The sequence below is a fragment of the Guyanagaster necrorhizus genome, assembly GCF_019112545.1.
Source record: "Guyanagaster necrorhizus MCA 3950 unplaced genomic scaffold BT62scaffold_71, whole genome shotgun sequence".
Lineage (NCBI taxonomy): Eukaryota > Fungi > Basidiomycota > Agaricomycetes > Agaricales > Physalacriaceae > Guyanagaster > Guyanagaster necrorhizus.
In genome coordinates, this window is record NW_025064950.1 from 1 (window position 1) to 20846 (window position 20846).

Consider the following 20846-nt stretch of genomic DNA (forward strand, 5'->3'; position numbering starts at 1 on the left):
CTGGTCATGTCGCAAAGCAGTTGTTAAGTGAGAAATATACTGCACTTGCTGAGGGAAACCCAAACAGGGATATCATGAGTTTGCTGGGTGCGTTTTCCTTCTGAACTTGTCAAAGCAGACCTAATCTGTACCGCGACAGTGAAAGCCAACGTCTCCGAAAATCCACATACACGACTTAACGATGAAGAGCTGTTTGCTCAGATGAAGTATGTGTAGTATCTCAAACAGAGCCTCACTGTTGATCCCCGTGTTCAAGTTCTATCATGTTTGCGGGCCACGAAACGACTGCCAATACACTTTCCTGGACGCTTCTCGAACTCTCGAGACATCCTGAAGTTCAAGACCGGCTAAGGGCTGAGATTAGGAAGAAAGAAACGGTAATCTTCGCTCACGGTGATACTGAGTTCTCTGCACGGGACTTGGATACTATGCCTTATCTGACCGCCGTGATAAAGGTTAGCTCACGGTCATGTTATGTGATCACGAACTGACCGTTCTATAGGAGGTGCTTCGAATCCACCCCATCGTTTACAATATTTCTAGAGTCGCAACTCAGGACAATGTGCTGCCTTTGAGCAAGCCCGTGGTCTTGACGACAGGAAAAGTGGTTCAAGAGATAGCCATACCCAAGGGGACATCCATCATCGCATCGATTGCCGGCTATAATAGGTGGGAACCACTTCCGACATGTGTTGTAATATTCGCTGATTATACGAAAAAAAAAGGAACAAGGATGTGTGGGGAGAAGATGCACATGTTTTTGATCCCGCGCGCTGGTTCCGAGGAAATATGAGTAAGGACGTGCCAGTTGGCGTCTATGGGAACTTGTGAGATCTATTTCAATATAAAGCTATATACTACACTAACGTCGTTTCCTACCATAGGTTTAGCTTTGGTGGAGGACTTAGGTCTTGTATTGGCTGGCGATTTGCGTATGAATATTGACTATGTCTCTCTTCTCAACGCTAACTATGAAGGTTCATAGTGTCCTCGAACTCCATGCATTTATTATCGAAGTTGTCAATAACTTTGAGTTTTCGTTGACTAAGGAATCTGAGTGCATTCGGAGAGAAGCCTGTTTTATAATGGCGCCGACTGTGGAGGGGGAGGTGGATAAAGGTTCTCAACTGCCGTTAAGAGTAGCGGTAGCCTCTCGTGACTGAATCTTGAAATGTATATATAATCTGCTGCTGAAAGGTTTGTGTGTGTGTTCGTGATCATGCTCTTGATTTTTTTTTTGCGAAGATGTAGAGACACTAGCTCCTGGCGGCCCGTTGCCGGTGGTCATTGTGGAGACAGGGTCAGTGGTAAACAAGAACCACACCAGTTGAATAAGGAATTCGAACGGGTTCGGAGCGTGCGCCTGGTGAACCTAGAGTCGAAGACAAGTTGAGGGGGAAACTTGAGAAAGGAGCACAGCCGCCGTTGAAAGTATCGATAGCCCTACGTCTTCAGTCATCCGCAGAACTCACTCGAGCGCAATGATACCCGCGCCTGTTGACTTAGGAGTGACACAGTTCCCCGTTTTACATTACAAGCCAGCGCTGTGGACCCAGCTGTTCATGAGTCTGTCGTAGCCTGGTAAACCGGCTTTATGAGAAACTCGCAGAACTCCTTACTAACATTCCCTGTGGCATTGAAAGTCCCGTAGAGTTTGAAAATTCGTTATCGTAGCTTCATTCCTGTTTCATTTTATATTTAAGTAGTAATATACTGTTGGAAATCCTTGGTGTTGCGCAGGGTAGACTCCAGGCTGGTAAGGCCAGAAGGTATGAACTCCTTATTCTGCAGCTCCTACAGAGCTCGTATTTATACTCTCCAGGCTTGTATCTAGAATTTACTACAACTTTCTCTTTCTCTCGGGCTTACTCATCAACTCTCGGCATGATGCCGGATTGCCCTTTCTAGAACTTTCCAGCAAAATCCCAACATATACCACAGTATTATGCGTACAAAATTTCTAAGAGATACGATAGAGGGAAACTTTACCATTCAATTGCCGGGACAGCTGCTCAGGCAAGTGAAAATGGTCCTTCTCCAGCTTCTCATGCACTTAAAATTTCCAGGAACGCTCACAGAGGTATATTAAATACAAAGGGAAAAGATGCAGGAATGAAGCTACAGCAGCGAATTTTCAAACTCTACGGGACTTCCAATGCCACAGGGAATGTGTAAAGTCCGTCGGACCAGATGTCCGAGTAGCACGTGATCGTAGCGGAGGTTTATTTAACTCTTAAATAATCCGCCTCTGGATGTTCGCTTCTAAGTAACTCGATTCTGGTATTATTTTCGCGTCCTCAACCATTGTATTTACCTTTCCCTAGATCTATGGTTGAACTGGACTCGAATTATGTTTTTAGGACGAACGCGGATTGGACCAGTGATGGACTCGGCCCAGTATTAAGCAGCCTCCTTACCACAGAGAGCCAGGTCTTCTCAGCGACTATGGGTTATTCGAAGAAGAGGTTCAATGGAATGACAGTAGGATGAAGTTGTATCCCTTGTGCAGCTTTGTCGGATTCTGCGGCCCGATACCAAAAATAATGTTTCTTCGAGCAGGACGATACCACATGCGTCCACTCACGACCCACGCACGACTCCCCCATTCTCATCTTGGGCACCAGATATCGGCCCGAGCCGAGCGATTCACCGAAAGCCGCCAGTTCGACCTTTGCCAAAGCTTGAAATTTCATGACGTGCACGTCCACTGTTCGCTCCCGAAACTTTTTTCCTATTTAGCGCCTTCCGCCCCCCCTCCCTGGAGTCAAAAGTCGACACTTTATTTATTTATTTTTTTGCCGTCGATTCCGCATGGCGTACCTACCCCCTACCCACCACAAGGCTGAATTGATTCACACAGATTTGCCCATTGCCCATTCATCAACCCGGCCGGGATACATACATCCTTTACGATCTCCACGGGAAATCAGGTAGGTAGGCAGGCAGTGTCAAGGAAACCAACCATCGTTGAATGATGATGAGTTCCATCTGTCAGAACTCGGAGATCCTTTCCTTCCTACGCTGGAAGATAGGTAATTGGCCTGTCTCAGCTGGACACTCATTTTTGACATTCCCCCCCCCTTCGTTACCTTGGAGATGACAAACCACCTCACCCCACCCGAAGTTTCTGCGTAATGAGAAAGATGCATCAATTTTGTCCGTACTATTGCAGAATTGAAAGTAATGAGAATGTCCTCTTTTGTGGGAGAAAATAAGTACATAACCGGGGAATGTATGGGTATGGATGCAAGACAGTGGCGATAGCTTGAAATGGTATCAGCAAAGCATGTATGTAAGTAAAAAAAGAGTTCGCGTCTATCAGTAAAGTAATAGAGTATCGCAATGAATGTAGGATATAAAAACAGCGGTGGATGGAGGATGCAATATTCAGTGAATGAGTTTGTTCTAATAAGTGTGCTCGCACAGTAACCGAGTGAGTCCAACATAAACGAGAGCGAAAAGTGAAAGCAATAATAAGCGAATGTTGATGGGACAAGTCCAAAGCTCGTCCATCAATATGAGAACACCATCAACCACGGGTTGAGGACGATCTAAAATAAAAATGGTCATAGTGAGTTTTTTTCCAATCATGATAAATTATGTTATAAATTACTGACCGGGAAAAGGATATGGCAAGCTGTAGCCACACTTATCGGGAAGATAACGGCCCACGCTGAACCGTCGACTCTCCATCCTAGAGGTACTAGCGTCGTGCTGAGAATGATCATCCCAACAATGAGGAGGAAGCTGACGATAAGCGGGAACCAGAACCGCTTAGCGATCTTCGGAATCTCCTTGAAGAAGTTCGATCTCTGGACCTCTTTAATGGTGGCGCTCCACGTAATGTCATACGAGAATAGGTGCGCAAGGAGAGCTTGAGACACCGGGATGGAGAGCCCGCCAAAGAAGAAGAAACTGCACGTAAGATGGTGAACATTTGGGGGGGAAAGATAAAGGAGGCGATAAGGAACGTACAAGAACGGAACCCACATCACATTCTCAATGAATCCCATGACTAGCGGCTTATGGCCTAGCCGATACTCCAGAAGGGTGTAGCCTACATTTCCTGAACCGAAGAATACGACTGTTGTCGCTAGAAAGACCTCAAAGGAATGCATGTAGAAACCATCCACGTGGAACTGGAATCCAAGGAGAATATAGTTGATGATACCGATAGTGACGGAGGCAGCGATACCATAGTAAGAAAACATGTCTGCGCAGCATGGATTAATGAAATCAATCACACTAAAAGAAGCAAGGCAGGACGTACATGCCATAACGGAGATCTTGTAATGGATAGGAGCTTTACACCACATAAATCGGTTGATCTGATGTGCGATCGGACCCTTCCTGAACCATTTGACCAACGGGTTGAAGAGCAGCCTGAAATGAAAACTTTAATCACGAGTATTCCCAATGATCATGCAGCGTCAACTCACTCGTTACAACCATAAGCGTATTTCTGTAAGAAAATATCAGAACCAGAACGGGAAATAGATGGATATTAACGAACCTGCCAACGATTCAATTCGTCGTCCACTGTCAGTGACACACCCTCCTTGAAACCTCCATTTGAATACGTCGCCCACCGGATATCGTAGCCCCTCATCAAAAGCCTCAATGCCATATCAAAGTCTTCCGACACGTTCGATTCACTCCATATCCTCTCCTCTCCTGTCGCCTTCGCCACCTTATCGTCCGGATCAACAAATGCCGCATCCTGTAGCGCCTTCCACCTGAGGAAGGCATTATGCCCTACGAAAGGCGCCACTTCTCCGTTAGCGCAGGCCATGGATATACACCTATTAATCCGCCGTGTAAAGTACGCGATACCGTTCTCGAAATAGTGGTTAGCGACCTGCATGACGTCACTTTCGTGCTGGATAATAGCGACGTTGGGGCAGGCAGCCATTTCCCGCGCGGCATCCCGTAAACAGTCCTGCATGTTATTAATCCAATAAGCTTGAGTGAAAGGTTGATAAGGAAAGCTTACCTCGGGCACAACTGTGTCACTGTCAACTAGTAAAATGATTTCACCGATACGCATTCCCTTTCCGAATGCTGCCCAGGGTCGGAATCGAGACCCGCTCTCTTCGTACACCTGTTCCATCGCCATTTGGAGCGCCATCTCCTCTGTATCTTCATCGTCCTCCAAATCCAACATCCGTGCCATATCATCGCCCTCTTTGCCCATATACTGCATTCCATACGTGCCTCCGTGAGTGCCAAGATGGCCATTGCTACCGAATTCCGACATTGCCTGACTGGTAGCCGCCGACGCTCGACGATAATGCGCCTGTGGCGGTCGGTTCACCATCAAGTGATCCAGATGGTTCTCGACCTTGAGAGATAGGCTCAAGCCGTAGTTCATGTTACTGGCCTTCTTGAAACGACCAGCACGCAAAAAGGGTGCTTCCTTGTGATCCTTGAGACCTTTCTCGACGTCGCCGGTTTCTTCGGTGTAACCATGTCGAGGACGGGCAACCCAAGCGATACCGTGTGTGGCGTAATACGCTATCCGCTCGTCCCGGTCGGCCATGGAAATGAGCCGAAGGCCATCGTCGTTAACGAAGATGCTAGATGTTCCACCTTGGCGCGCATATGTCCGCATGGCTCGTTTTATGGAGTTAAACGAGGGATCAAGTACGGAGTCGAGGTTTTCCTTGTACACGGGCATTTGGATAGTGATATGGGGCAAGTGGTTATCGACGTCATCGTTGGAGAGAGGGGGAATAGCGGAGTAATATTTGCTATTCGCGTGGTATTGGGCTATAGGCCCGATCCTTCAGGGCGTTCAACCAATGTCAGAGCACAGAAAATACAAGACTTACGCCATTGAGACATTTTGGACAATCTGGAGGGTGAAGAACAACGAGACACAGAAGAGAAGCGGGAGAATGACCAACAAGGCAAACCGCATATAGGTGGAATCGAGAATCGATTCCGTCAAGAGGGTCTTGATACCATTCCCAACGAAGATTAGGGCCAATGCTGCAGCGAGACCATTGTAAAACGGAGCATAAAGCTTCGTTTCTCGAATCTCTGCTTTTGGCACAGACATACCGACCTTTTTCCCATACCAATTCCGCTTGACCTTGCTCTTGAGAATGGGAGAAGGTTCGACGAGACTATGATTAGAAAGAGATGGGGTAGTACTACCATGACCGGTGACTGAAATCGATCCCTCTCGAGGAAGAATTGAACCGGCGGATATAGAAGATGGGGCTCCAGGACGAGACCGCCACAAGAGCTTTATGAGTCGGTCTTCAAAGTCCTGGCAAGTGGGTATGATAGTGTCGAGGGAAGAGGTGAAAACAACAAGCACACGCTCGTCCCGAATGAAGGCGGCGCACTGTTCCTTGTCGGCCTGGGGAAGCTGGAGCATCGTGTCGATGATCTGGATGCGTGTATTACTGTCGACATAGATGCTCGTCGCGTCGGGAGGTACATCTGCGAGTGCAGCGTGAACGGCGGCGCTGCGAACCTTTACTGCAACGACGGGGTTGAGTTTCTGGACAGCGGCCTCGAAAGGCTCCAGGTAGATGTTTTCATAAGGAAAAACGCGGAACTCTGGCGGCGAGTCGTTCACGCGTAGGGCGACACCTGAGGTAAGGCTCTCTTCCTGGGGACGAAACCATGCGTCGCCCTGCGTTTGCTTGAAGATGTGGTGAAGGAGAGCGTCCCACCTGTCGTAGTCCATGGCCAAGAAAGACGGTGGGAGAGAATCCTACGACCGAAAGCATCGTGGTGATAAGAAAAATGCAGTTCCGATCAGGTGGCTGGGGTCCTTGGCAACGTCATAGATGACCAAATCCCCTAGATTTCCAAAAACAAAAAATTGAGCGGGAATACCCACACTCCGTTTCACAACAGCAGGGTCAAAGCTGACGTCCCAAGGCTTATCCTCGAACAGGGTATCGGTATTGAAAATAAGATTGGTGATAGGCCCTCGGACAGCCTGGGAGAATCGCGACTGTCAGCGGAGTAAGGACGCAACTTCGTCTTCGAACTTCGAACAAGCTTCTGATGACAGCAACAGAGGCTACTCAGCAGACGGTGAACCGCTGGGGTTACCGACTGGTCGGCTTGATAGCCTCGGCCCTGCAAAGAGCAAGTAAATTCGTCGCAATTTCGCCGCCCTTTTTTTCCGGCGTTTTTTGATCGTGATTTACTGAACTGCGATCTGAACCTGTAACCGGCCTCACGGTCAACATCAGTTTTGCAGTGCATGATGGATGCTGAATACGTACTCCTCTGGGAAGTTTGCAAACTAACCATGACAGGCAGCTGCCGCCATGGCCATGGTGCCGTTCGTCACTCTTCCAAGCTTCATGAAAAAAGGCGTTCTATTGTTCGCGAGGAGTTCTTATCGCCTGCGAAGATCGTAGAAAGGATCACATCGGAACCGGAAGTTGACTAAGAATCCTGAGGACCAGCCGTCGGCCATGGATAGACTTTTACAGCATCAGCCTCGACAATAGCGAAAAGGGAAAAGAAACGGTCGCCTCAACGCCGCGTTATGACAGATAAGCGTCCGGCGATACGTGTATCGCAAAGTCGTGAGAGAATTTTGACCTGGATGGGGGAACAGAACCGACTCGAATGTCAAGTACGGAATGCGTATCCATGCTGCATTGCTGTTTGACCGAGGGCTGTGCTCTGACAGGTTTTCAAGCCTCACTGACAGTGTAATCATACGGGCATTAACAGGAAAGTTAACTTCTGCGCAGATATATTAGTGATGGTGGTTAGACGCTCAAGAAGGAAAGCAGCAGCGCTGCACCACCTTTTCCATTCCCATCACGGCGACGTACGGATTTTCGAAATCAGATGCTATGAAATGATAATGAAAGGTTGGCAAAGGCGCAGCATGCCGTTGCCTTCGTGGCGACAGGAACCCGACGTGTCCGAAACTCAGTATATGCGGCATCCAGAAAGTGGAATGATGTGGCGGGAAGGAAAGCGCAAATTGGAACTGCGCACGGCATTGGCACGCGACGCGGACGGCACATGATATTCACGTGAAACTTTTTTCACACGTTGGGATGTGTTATGTACCCTTGTGGGTCCCCCGCCAATCTGTCTGGCTTGTTAACTGGTCTTCGTGTTCCTGATCGAGTCTTAACTCCTCCGAGCAAAATAATCCTGAATATGGCAAGTTTTAAGCATGTATTTGAGACCCTCAGCAAGCTCGGATGGTTCCGAAAGGTCCCAGTCGAATGGCATCATGTCAATTTGATGTAGACTTACATAGAAACATAAAAAACATATCCAGTACATGCGGCAGAGCTATCAAAATAACAAACATAAACCCCCATTTTTGACCACTGGCTCGAGCCATTTACGGCGCGCACATCTTTACCAGCCAGGTATCAGGACAAGAGTTCTTATCGCCCGGCAGCAGCCTCAATTTCTCAAATGCCTCGTCCCGGTCAAGGCCCTTCAGACAGGTATTCTCTCCCAACCAGTCTATCCTCTTCATCTTCTTGCTAGATCCCTGCCCCTCGGCTTCGATCCTCTTCTTCGCAGCCTTCTCGACAGTCGCGCGGAGCTTCTTGTCACAGACGATAATCCCCCACTCCGAATCCATGATCTCCTCCTGCATCGCCGCATACAGCGCATCCCATATAAACTCAACAGTAATCGGCAGCGTCGACTTGATATCAACCGTCCACGGGAAATCCTGCGATACGAGGCGCATAATCATCACGGGCGCTATCGTAGCCGAGACCTGCGCATTTGTATAATAGGCATTCGCCAAGATCGTCGACCGCGCTTTCTTCCTCAGATCATACCGAAGGAGCGTGGTATCCACAGCAAGAATGGGGTGCAGAGATGCATGCTTGCTCCGGCCTTTCCACGGCGCTGGGGAGAAGGGGTGGCGGTAAGTGTGAATTCGAAGAAGCGAAGCAAGCCACGCACTAGGTCCCAAATCCTGGGCGTACGCACTGGCCCCGGCCCATGGTGTTTGCTGGAACGGCGCCGCCACGCCACCGTAGACGTTGTTCCCAGCGGGGTAGTTGTTGAATCCTGGCCAGGCCCAGTTGTTCATGACCGTTGGTTGGTACGAATGCCCTTGTCAAGAGAGAGACGAGTCTTTGATAAATGCTTGTTCAAGTTGGCGAGCAGAGGCAATGCGTGATCAGGGCCCTTATCGATGCATTGTGTGACAATGCTGTGATTCAAATTCCGCGGGCGCTTCCAGTGTGACCCTGCGTATCGCTTGAGAAGTATTCTCTTTTCATAGCAGCCGTGAAGCGCGTGCCATAGTAGATTGTGCGCATAGGCTCCACCGGTACAAGTAGGGTCAGCTTTTCGAGCGCTGCGTAGGCATTGCAATTGATATATGCGGCGCCCATGATACTGGGAGAATGAGTCACTTTGACTCACTCAAAGATCAATGATACATAACGCGAAAAAATTTTCCAAACGTTTACGAAAACACAGCTCGGAGTATTTATGTTCGGGACCTCTAATAAATGCCAATTACAAGTTCGCATAAGTAACTCTCTGGAAAAGTGTAGATCCTACTTTTCCGGGTGCCTAGGTTGGCGCTATGGCAACACCAGAACTCTTATTTGACCAAGCTGGAGCTTTGGCGTCGCCACACGTTCGGCAGTAGTGGACCCCAAGAGCACTCTGACTCTTGCGGACCCGAGTCAGATTATGTTGAGATGTTGGTTCCAAAAGATTGCTCGAAGATGGAAGTGTATGATGCTGAGAGAGTAAAGTAACACCGGATAAGCCAGTCGGTGCCTCTCCCATCCAGCTACATTATATTCTCAGGCGGAAAGAAAGAGGTTTTGTTCTAGTGCACTGCCATCAGGATCGTTGCGGGAGAACCACCGGTATGATTGTGTCGGGAATGAGGTTCGTAAGGCGGCGTCCCAGGACCGTTTCCGATGATGAGACAAGCTCATAGAAGAGAGAATTCCGCTGACAAGGATGATATATATGACCCACATTCACAGTCGAAGACGGCCATACGTCCCTTAGGTCTCCTGTACCTGGTTGACGGTCACACTGAATAGTTTGTCCAAGTCAGCCTAACCGAATGAGAACAAGAAAAACGCTCACGACAACCTCGCGGGCCGATATTCCGAAATGCGAATGAAGAAAGCTCCACTTTGCACTCTTCAAGATGAGAAGCAACCACATGTGCCCCCCGAGGATGGATCTCATGATATATTGGTTAGGCGCGCTGATGACCAGTTGACTCAACAATGGCATGTCCAGCCTGTTCAAGGAGTGAAGAGAGATTTCCAAAGTGATTGACCGGCATGGAGAGCTTCAAAGAACGAAGTCAATGGAGCAGTATCGCTCGAAGAGACTGGGTGGGGGATAAGGGTGATATCTCCAAGATGTCTTCAAACACCGTGTAAGAATGAAAGCGCTCCTCAAGACGATTGGTAATCGTAATCTTCGAATACGTGAAGGTGCGCCAAGGAACGGAGAGCTGTCCAATGCGCGCGTAGACACCCTAAAGCTCCAAATACCGTAGGGTTCTGGCGTCGCGAAACTTATTCTCAAGGGGACCCAAGGGATGGCGCACAAGCAAATCATTGGAGAGGATCGATAGTCTACAGTGAAGGGAGCGCACGAGGGATAGAGTTATGAGAAACACTGAGATACATCATTTGAATCCTGGAAGGGAAAGGGGATTACATGCACAGTGAAAAGGTGTGATAGCTTTACGTTTAGGAGTGAATGGAAGTGGGCATACGCTATCATTCGGACACGACACGGTTCCCAGGCCGATCCCATAGGCTTCGTACAAGTATCACTATTCCCCATGGTTAATTAAAGGCAAATTGACCTTTAATACTACTTTCTACCGCATCGTGAACGGGCTGGCACATTCCACTTGCGAGAGCTTGCGTCTTGAGAATATCGAATTCATCCCAATCCAGCAGCTCTCATCAATATCATAATACTGGTTTAAGACAAAGTGCGATTGATTCATCATGTATCATCCCCTGACTATCACAAGACCATCCATCGGTCGCTGACGCCTGCAACGTCAGAGGTTAACTAAAAGCAGAGGATTCATATGACAACTAACACAAAGTGGCTGTACATCACTCCACTTTAGAATCTACTCGACATAAACATGGTACACTACGTCCGATCGGTTAGGTTACCCATCAGATGGGTCGTTGAAATACAAAGTATGATAACTTGTGAGATTCGTCCGTAGGAGAAATATAAAACAATGAGAAAAAGGAAAATGATAATGAGTGTGAGTGAGAGGGCCTATTTCGCTTCCTCCTCAGTTGGCTTCGCATCAGTGTGCTTCGCATCAGTGTCAACAATAGGAGTCTTTTCGTCAACGTAGATGTAGGTGGGGGGTGCAACGACAATCTCTTCGGCATTGCCGTGCGGGAGGTGAGAATACTCATGGGTCTCGCGCTCACCCCTGAAGGCACGATAAGAGACAAGGGTAAGGACCCAGATCATGCGGAGGAGGACGCCAATCCCACATCCTGTAAGACATTTAGCGAAGAAAACCTTAGGAGAAAAGAAAGGAACGTACCAAGGACAAAGGCGACAGCCCTGCCCTCCCAGGGACCGAGCATCATCAGGGCGTAATGAAGGCGGGATGTGAAAGACTCTTGAGAGTTCAGGCGCACCCTATGATGGCCGTGGCGGCCTGGGGTCATAGGAACGGCATTGACAATCCTGACACGGTCACCACCCCTCGTCTTGCCCTCATCGCCGGTCTCGTTGAGCTGAACGACGGTGGCTGGACCACCGATGAAAGGCATAATCCTGATCACGCCACCGTGAACGGTAGTATCGGCTTTGGGTTCAGATTCGATGAGGGGCAAGCCAAGAGCCTGGCGGAAAGAGTTGGAGAGCTTGACGGCCTTATCCCGGAAGCGTCTTCCTCCTCCGCAGGGTCGCCCGTGGATTGCTGCGGGCATGCTAGTCGGCACAACAGCGTCTTCGTGTGAGACACCTGCATGACCAAAGCGAAGAGCGGGAGATGTGTTTCCGTCACTGCTGCCAGTGAGCATCACGACGCGCATCGGGACAGCGCTGACTAGATTCTGCTGTTCAGTCTTTGATTATACACACAGCTGAAACGAACGGAAACACACCGAGACTGGCACCAGCCACAAGACAGGATATAACTGAAAGTTTCATTGGGATCTATATCAGGATTCCTGTGAATTTGTTGGAATGAGTTGCGACCGCCTTGAAGGACGTACAGGAAAATGTATTTGAGTCAGAAGGTAGGTTTCGAGGTGAAGCAACGTCTGCGCAGCGCAGCAAGTGCCGTACAGCGTTTAAACTCCGCTCGGCAATGCGCGGGTTACTAAGCGCGTCGCTGCGGTCGCATGCTTGAGCGCTTAAGGCTTGTCAGCAACCGTTATCCTTGCTACCAGTGTCGTCAGGATCAGAGCTCGAGGTTGCTGCGCCGCCATTTATGCAACACAATAGCCATATTTTCCCCCCAAGTAACAGTGTAACACTCAAAACCTGCAGGTGCTTGCTTCACTTTGTATATCCGCCCGGGTGCTATTACCCGCCATTCACAAATCGACGACGCACATTGAAACTTACTCCGGGCCATCAACGTTCTATTTCGATGCTATGAATTCATCATGTTGATCTTTTCCCAAGCTTCCGCAATTCAATTAATTCTTCGAATCATGATGATGCCTTTCCAGATATCTGTCGAATCATGAAGGAATAAATCCTCTATGCGCTTGTTAAAAGGACTGGTCCTACTACCAGGTACCCGCGTTTGTTACGCCAATTTCGAATCGGATATCAGTTTGCCGCGCTAGCGTATCCCAAGTCTTTAGTGGACTCGGGCCCGCATCATTGACATCAACTCTCAGATCACGTTCTTTCTTATCGATATCTTTCACAGCACCCTCCCCACGAGGGCCTTCCCCTACAGTTATCTCCTTTTTGGTTGTAGAAAATCCCGCTGATAATACACAGTACCTAGGTTCACCACAACTGGGTGCTCCAGTTTGATGGTGCTTTCATCATCAACCGTGCCGTCTCCTGAATTCTTCCGCGATGAGTCGTACGATCCGAGAACCACAAAAGGACGCTGCTGATGATATGGTATGTCCCTTAGCCTAAGACCAGTTTCCGTGACCGTCTTTTACTGGATGATCACGTTCCCAATTTGGAGTCAATCATTGAGACAGCTCTGTCGTTGAACTGCGGTGATTGTCAAGATGGCACGGACGGCCGGGGATCTAACAGGAGTTGGAAGATGAGGGTCGAGCTTCTCTCTCTCGCTTCCATTATGAGAAGCGCGCTTCATACTGATCTCGCCTACGAAGCGAGAAGGCCTACGATCACAAGTTTGCCTCCGAGTCCCCCATAAGGCTGTAGGGGATCATGATACGGAAAGACAAACTACTCGTTCTTGTGAGCCTAGGGAGGCGTTCATAAAATCTCTTCTTCTCAGACTCTCTTTCTCAGGTAACTGGCGTTTCCGGATTTTTAGCATCCCACGGGCCACCGTAACGTCGTTGCTTTTATCGGAAGGCTACTCAGCCCAGGGGGTGTCTATTTACAATCATGATGCCTTTACTGAACAATCATTCCTCAGGACTGCACGTTCTGGCAGACTACAGTCTATTCAATATGCCGTGATTTCAAGCGACCCTATTCGTGAACATAGACGACAGGAGGACCTCTGAAGCTTAGGAGCGCGCTCGAGCCCATTTATATAATCGTCCATACTAATTTTTTTTAACCAGTATCCATATCATTCATGTCGCTTCGCCACGGGTTGGAAAGGCTTCCCCTTCAGGCAATTTAGGGTAGCCTTCCACTGACGCCCCTTTGCTCGAAGCGGCACACTCAAGATATAGCCCGTTCTTTTCCTTCGTTTTCGTCATCATTCCGGTAACCGCATTTCAACAATGGGCCAAGTTCGAATTCGGACTTGTAATAGTAACTCATGCCATCCAACTTGACTTCTCTGCTCACAGCCCAGCACAGACATTCCCGTCCCGCATTTTACAGGCTTGAAATAATAATAATTATTTTTTAGATCTAAGCCGCTGTACGGCATTCTGTGTAAGAATTCATGTACGAAGAAGATGGAAGCTAATAATACAACGTTAGTGAACTACAAGATATGGTAAGTTACAAGTACAGAGAAAATCATTACAATATTCACCCCAACTGTGGCAATCGACAGATGAGGAGAGCAACCGACGGCTATAGGTACATAAATGATACGGTAGGCAAGATATTTTAAATGGATACAAATACAACTAAGATCAAAGAAAAACGGTACCATATGCGTATGTCAGAAGTGTCACAGCGACGCGTTTGACTGTGCATCACTCAAAACTCCAACATTCTGAGCCTGTAAAGGTACATAGTTCTGATGCTTAGACGTTTACTTGAACATGGTTTGAACGGTAAGAGACGCCTTTGTTGGAGTTAACGAGGTAGGAGCGCGGACGTGGTGAACGAGGAAAAAGTTTTCGGAAGAGAACGGACGCTAGGATAAGACGTCATAACGTTAATCTCAGCGTTATGGTTGAAAGCTTCTGTTATTTACCTAGGATAAGACGTCGTAACGTTACTACATAGGTAATAAGTAAATACGGTCAAGGATAGATATGTATAGAAGGTACTCACATCTCAGCGTTATGGTTGAAAGCTGAGATGTGCAGAACGGTGTGACATGCCGAAAAAGGAAGGAATATCAAATAGGTAAGCGAACGTATGCGTATCGTACTATTTCTACGTCTAACAGCCTTACTGCTGTCAGCAAACTTTCCGGTCAGTTCAGCTGCTGCGTATGGTTGAATGCGGACTAACAACCCTCAACTTGGAGAGACTGAGCTGTGAGTCGAGATGAAGCCTCGTCTCCATCCTTTGGAGCTAAAAAGAAGCGCGCTTTTCTGAAAACCGGGCTCTCAGTGGAAAGCCATGGCAACTAGTGAATACTTGGCGGCGCACGGAAGATTTATATCATAACTACACAGTACATAGCAGATAAATTATTGATAGCAAGTAGAAAGCATGTGGATACATGCAATCAAAGCAAAGAAAGTTTTCCGTAAATACCGGTGAATGCAATCTCATTCCATCCTATCAAACTGTGCCGTTTTACTCCAGCTCTTTTGTTGGAATTCATCCCCTTCTAACGCCTTCAGGACGGCATCCTTCAGCTTCGTATCCCCATATTCTCGCAGACGCAGAAGGACCGTGACAAAATGGTAGACCTCGATGGGTGAGGAGATATTGAATGTTTGAACATTGCGCTCAACGATGTAGACGGTCTAAGATGAGATAAGCATAGGCATAACAGTACAAGAAAAGAACTTACCTCGGAGTCGTTCGAACACCAAGCCATAAGCACGGCTCCTTCAACGCCATCCGTCGCCAATGCGAAAACAGCTTGTTTGGTCACTCCCAGACTTGCGAGATACCTGACAGACGCTTCCGCGTACATTTTTGCTTGCACGACGGCCTTCGCGTACGTCTGGGTAGGCTTCTTGTATTCGGCAACGAAAACGGACAAGAGAAGTTTAGTGTGCAGTTCCTTAGTGTTCCTTATCACCCCAGTTGGGAATGTCATCTTGGGTGCTAATTTCGTCACTGAGCACGTCACCGAAAATGGCTGTAGCAAGTTTTCTTTTCTGGTCGTCCGGGTACCGTTTGATCCTTGCTTGTCGTCGGTCCGCCTCCCTACTTCCTCGTCAGGTACCTGAAGATGCCCTTCCTGCTCTTCCGCAATTGCGAGTAGCTCGCTTTGCGTCGTTGCAGACTTCACTCGCCTGGAGTTACGAGCAGGCTGGGATCTCTTAGCCTTCGGCTTCTCCGACACTGCATTTTCATCTGGCTCAGGTATGTTATCTGCGCTGAGAGTCTTTGCAGCGTTGACAGTCTCGCGAGTCTCTGTGATACGAAGGAGAGGCTCCTCGATAAGTTGCAGGCGCTCCAACGGCAACGTCAGGATGGCGTCAACGATCCCAAGCTCTGGCTCATCTCCGGCACGCTTCAGTATGGCTTTCCTGGCTGCCTCTGCATTATCAAAAAGCGCAGAAACAGCATCTGATTGCACGACTGCGACCGAAAGAAAATGTCCTGTCTGCCGAATGAGCTTCGGCGGGAAGGAAGATTTGAATTCGGGATCTTCCAGTTGTAAAACGTGTTGATAACTGATATCGCGTGATCGACGAGCGACACCCTGAAATTCTGCAGCAGCAGAAGTCGGGGAAATGTTCATTACATCTGCTGCGACATTCCGCGAGAGCGACATTGCTCTTTCGAGACTATGACTAGGATAAGTATACAACACAGGTTCGCCGACAAACATAACTCACACCACTCTTCCAGAAGCGAGCTCATGGACATTCACGAAGCCGAGGTTCAGAAGAATATCCCATTCATGACGAGCTTCAGCTTTGTGAGGTGATTTACCGGCGAGCTCCTTGGAGTATCCGCCGACGGATGCCCAAAGAAGAGACGAAAAGCAACCCGACATGACCTCCCAGAAGTGCCGTGGAAGTTCCGAAGTGTTTTTACCACCGGAGCATGCATCAACTTGAAAGAGAAAGCGGTCACGAACTTCTTCGATTCGTTTGTCAACGACAGGTGGTTCATTCTAGAAATAATAAGCGTGAAGGGACAGATTGCATTGATCAGACATGCTTACCTGCTCGATAGGAGGTTTCATATACTTGGTCATTTCCTCATAGAATTCAAGCATCTCGTTAATCTCGTCAGCAGCTTCGACACTTCCATGAGCATTTGTGCGCAATGGTATATTGCTCAAACTGATGATTTTGCGGTCGTGTGCATAGCTTGAGAAAGAAAGCTTTGCGGCAGGGAATATGCCGGCTAAGGCCTTCGCACCTAACCTGGTGGGAACGGGATATCAGAACGGGTAGTTTAAAGCGACCAAAAGTAGAAGGCCTACGCTGAACAAGACAAGGCATCTGCGCTCTTCGAACGCTTACCAGTCTTTCCCTTATTAGAAGAACCACCATCCGTCTTTGTTCTGAAAAAGAGTTAGAAGGAAATCGAGAGACGCATGAGCAGTCTAGATTCACTGTTGTCGTCCACGTTTTTCAGCCTGAGCTGACGCTCTATCTGACGGAGTCCTCGAACCCGAAGCTCCGAGGGAGGGCTCCCGGGGATATGTTAGGTCGATATCGGGCACAAATGGTGTAGGATCTGCTGGAGGAGGTTCTACTTTGCTGTCTGCAAACATCGAGCACCTCGGACGACGTGCAGACCTAGCTTTCGAAGAGGACTGCGTAGTCCGCTTTTCAGAGTCAGCCATGCTGAATGAACAGCAGTCAGTCGACGAAGGATCGGAAGGTGCTGTGTGGTCGGTGTCACTGTTAAATAGATGAGGGACAACGTTAAGGCCAAATGAAGTGACTCCCACCATTTTTCCACCGTATTTAGCCAACAAACAATCCTTTGTTCCCATTGTTCTTCTTCGGAACCGGAATCGTCATCATCGACGGTATCTGATCTCCACGGAAGTCGTTTGAACGTCGGAGTTCCGCATTGGGCAATGATTCCCTCGACATGCGCCCGGAGGCCGATGATAAATTGTGCAAATTTGAGAGCACTGACGGCGTCAGTGAGGTCGTACACTCCTAATGAGGGGTCTATACACGTCCCATCTGCATGCGCAAAACAAACTGTGGGCTATTCAAATTTATTCAGTGGCGGTAATGGGTCAGAAGAAGCCGCCGCACCAGAACATCAGTGTTGGGATTTTGCTGGAAAGTTCTAGAAAGGGCAATCCGGCATCATGCCGAGAGTTGATGAGTAAGCCCGAGAGAAAGAGAAAGTTGTAGTAAATTCTAGATACAAGCCTGGAGAGTATAAATACAAGCTCTGTAGGAGCTGCAGAATAATGAGTTCATACCTTCTGGCCTTACCAGCCTGGAGTCTACCCTGTGCAACACCGAGGATTTCCAACAATCAGGGTCCACACATACATTGTCAAGCCAACTGAAGACCACCCGGCCTACCAACTGTTGAAGTAGCACACCCTCCATGTCGCTCCTACCTTACATAATCATAGCTACCAATACTGGAGATTGAAAGTCAACACTTACTAGCTTTTGACCTTCAACTTCAGACCTGGCTTTCCCCACTGTGCTATGCAACCTGCTCCCAACAGGTTATGGGCCCTGTGCCTTACTAAGCCAAGCAAACTTTTCATTCCCTCTTGCAAACCATTCACTAGACATTGAAGTCTTGCTCACTTTCCTAAAGGACATCACTATCCATTTGGAAGTTGTATCCATCCATCACAGGCCTCCACACACTCTCTAACCCCAATGGTCTCTTTTTTTCTTACACCATGATGAATGACTCAGATGTTGTTGACACCACCAAATATAGCTTTCCCAACCTCCATACTGGCAACTAGAACCACTTTGCACCTTTGTTTGAGGCCTACATGTGTATCAAGGGGCCATTCAGCCACTTCAATGACACTGAGGAGCCACCAGAGCAAGTCAACCCTAGTGAACCCACAAAGCTCAAAAAAAAGGAGATGAAAGCTTATCTTCAAGCTCGTTCATCTGCAGCAGGATATCTCTGGCTTTGCATTGATGAATCATAGCATGCTCACATCAGTCTCCTCATAGGTAAGCCCACAGCTATGTGGTCAAAACTGAAAGACATTCACCAACAGCAAAAACCAGGCACTCATTTCAACACCTATGATGCCTTATTCAGCATTTGGAAGAATGATGGAGAGTCTCTCTCTACTCTTATTGGACATGTCTCATAAGCTATACAAGACATCAAAGCACTCCACTCTGAAAAGTTCATCATCAATCAACTTGATGAAGAGCTTCAATCTATGACTCTTATCTGTGCCCTTCCATCTGATTATGACAATTTTGTGTCATCAGTCCTTCTCCTCTATTCCCTCAGTCTCGACAAACTCATTGCTGCCTTCCACACTAAAGAAATACAGTGCTGCTCTCATGACACCACTTCAGCAACATTATTTAAAGTGAGCACTGTCAGAGTCCAAGCCACTTATGTGGCATCATCTGGTACCACCTGCAGCTGGTGCACCAACTCTGAATATACTGAGGAGGAGTGTTTCAGCAAAAAGAAAGCCAAGGAGCAAGCTATACAGTATGTCCAGGAATGTCAGAATACAAAATCAGGCAAGAAGATGAGAGAGAAAAAGACAGAGAAGTCAAACATTGTGAAAGAGACTGCCAGCCAAGTGAGTATTGATCTCTTATCCTCAGCATCATCTAACTGGAATATAGACACAGACACTCCATCTCATATGAGCTCTCATCAAGACTGGTTTCATGTCTGGACACCACATGTAGTTCTGATTCAGTTAGCAGACAATTCAATCATCTATTCAGCAGATATGGAGACAGTCATATTTGAGCCTAAAGAGAAGAATGGAGAGGTCTGTGAGGCTGTTGAGTTCCAGGATGTACTGTATATATCTGATCTTCACAATAACTTGCTTTCACCCTTCTATCTTACATATTATAAGAGATATGAGATTAATATAGCTGAATCATCTATCCAGTTCTTTCAAGACAAAGTGCTTCATTTCTCAGCCACTGTCAATGATAACAACATTAGATATCTTAACAGTACCACTCACACTATAAGGCTGGTAACCTCAAATACTGCAAGCCCTGTCCACTCAATCTGACTCTATGGCATTGACAAACCTGTCACAGAAGTATAAACATTGTCTGGAATATATACAAGAATCAGCTTGTCTTAAATATGAAAATGAACAATATGCAATCCAATCCTGATCCAATTTATAAACTCTGTCTTATGAGCAAGCACAGGTGATATAATATCCCTTGAGAGACCTCATTTCTTCCAACATGTCCTTTTGCAATTGTATTCTCTGATCTTAAAGAACCTATGCCAGTTGCTACACCAGAAGATTATTGCTACTGAATCACTTTTATATATAGTGCTCTGCATTTTTGGGCTGTTGCCTTGCTAAAGCACAAGAGTGATGCTCTGGCTGAATTTAAATGCTACAAAGCCTATGCTGAAAATTTTCATGGTCTGAAGATCTTAGAAGAGTAAGATGATGATGGAGGAGAGTATATGAGTCATGAATTTGATCAGTTATATATAGAAGAAGGGATATTAAGATGCCATACTGAGTCTGATGAGCCTCATCAAAATGAAATTGCAGAACATGCAAATTGCAATATTGCTGAAGAGACTATTACTATGCTTTATGAAGCCCATCTTTCTCTCTTTTTCTAGAGACTAGCAGTGCTTGCATTTGTATATATGTATAACTATTACCCTACAGCACCACTTTCTAAAACAACATTATATTGGCTGGCATAAGAAGAAATCTGATGTCTCTAACTTGCATGTCTTTAGCTGCTTAGCCTATATCCATATTAAAAAGAACAAGCAACAAGGCCTTCAGCCATGCATTACCAAATGCATATTTGTTGGATATCTATCAGATACAAAGAGATGGAAGTGCTGGAACCCTGTAACTAAGAAGTTCATCATATCAAGCTATGTCATTTTTGATGAGCAGGTGTTTCTAGGAAATACAAAAACTCTTATCAACCCCTTCAGTGACCTATTTTCTTCACTCTCAAATCTGTCAGATTCTCCTATACTGCCTGATTGAGAGAGAGACCTTAACAATGATGATCTTTTATCTCCAAAAAATCCTCCAGCACCAAATCTTTTATCTCCTCTAAGCTCATCACCTCTAGTATCACCTCTTCCTCATAATGTTATAATCCCTCTTGGCTCACCATTTGATGAATCTCTCTCAGACCTAACTCCATCACCATCACCACCATCTCCAACAGACTTAAGCAAACATGAATACAGAATACATGATG

The 20846-nt window shown here is 47.2% G+C and overlaps 6 protein-coding genes across 6 annotated transcripts; 1 reads left to right on the forward strand and 5 right to left on the reverse strand.

The window, feature by feature from the left end:
* Positions 1-1493, forward strand: BT62DRAFT_735383 (cytochrome P450). The gene is made up of 7 exons (XM_043182078.1): positions 1-87; positions 140-206; positions 257-377; positions 503-669; positions 726-827; positions 885-932; positions 986-1493. The coding sequence occupies exons 1-7, from the start codon at positions 75-77 to the stop codon at positions 1161-1163; spliced, it is 696 nt and encodes a 231-aa protein (XP_043032954.1). The 5' UTR covers positions 1-74; the 3' UTR covers positions 1164-1493.
* Positions 1494-2671: 1178 nt separating this feature from the next.
* Positions 2672-3778, reverse strand: BT62DRAFT_735408 (uncharacterized protein). The gene is made up of 3 exons (XM_043182079.1): positions 3618-3778; positions 2963-3551; positions 2672-2914 (listed from the first exon to the last, which is right to left on the reverse strand). The coding sequence occupies exons 2-3, from the start codon at positions 3444-3446 to the stop codon at positions 2853-2855; spliced, it is 546 nt and encodes a 181-aa protein (XP_043032955.1). The 5' UTR covers positions 3447-3551; positions 3618-3778; the 3' UTR covers positions 2672-2852.
* Positions 3204-7057, reverse strand: BT62DRAFT_735447 (uncharacterized protein). The gene is made up of 7 exons (XM_043182080.1): positions 5832-7057; positions 4994-5783; positions 4514-4939; positions 4440-4462; positions 4271-4383; positions 3618-4213; positions 3204-3551 (listed from the first exon to the last, which is right to left on the reverse strand). Exons 1-7 carry the CDS (start codon positions 6698-6700, stop codon positions 3513-3515), a joined length of 2856 nt encoding a protein of 951 aa, XP_043032956.1. The 5' UTR covers positions 6701-7057; the 3' UTR covers positions 3204-3512.
* Positions 7058-8209: 1152 nt separating this feature from the next.
* Positions 8210-9216, reverse strand: BT62DRAFT_938948 (uncharacterized protein). Its single transcript, XM_043187628.1, has 2 exons — positions 8923-9216; positions 8210-8865 (listed from the first exon to the last, which is right to left on the reverse strand). The coding sequence occupies exons 1-2, from the start codon at positions 9050-9052 to the stop codon at positions 8342-8344; spliced, it is 654 nt and encodes a 217-aa protein (XP_043032957.1). The 5' UTR covers positions 9053-9216; the 3' UTR covers positions 8210-8341.
* A 1720-nt stretch (positions 9217-10936) lies between these two features.
* Positions 10937-12153, reverse strand: BT62DRAFT_938952 (uncharacterized protein). Its single transcript, XM_043187629.1, has 3 exons — positions 12102-12153; positions 11534-12043; positions 10937-11483 (listed from the first exon to the last, which is right to left on the reverse strand). The coding sequence occupies exons 1-3, from the start codon at positions 12145-12147 to the stop codon at positions 11254-11256; spliced, it is 786 nt and encodes a 261-aa protein (XP_043032958.1). The 5' UTR covers positions 12148-12153; the 3' UTR covers positions 10937-11253.
* A 2768-nt stretch (positions 12154-14921) lies between these two features.
* Positions 14922-17652, reverse strand: BT62DRAFT_957977 (uncharacterized protein). Its single transcript, XM_043188436.1, has 7 exons — positions 17390-17652; positions 17049-17339; positions 16916-16996; positions 16652-16856; positions 16320-16600; positions 15320-16268; positions 14922-15272 (listed from the first exon to the last, which is right to left on the reverse strand). The coding sequence occupies exons 2-7, from the start codon at positions 17279-17281 to the stop codon at positions 15072-15074; spliced, it is 1950 nt and encodes a 649-aa protein (XP_043032959.1). The 5' UTR covers positions 17282-17339; positions 17390-17652; the 3' UTR covers positions 14922-15071.
* Between the last annotated feature and the right edge of the window lie 3194 nt (positions 17653-20846).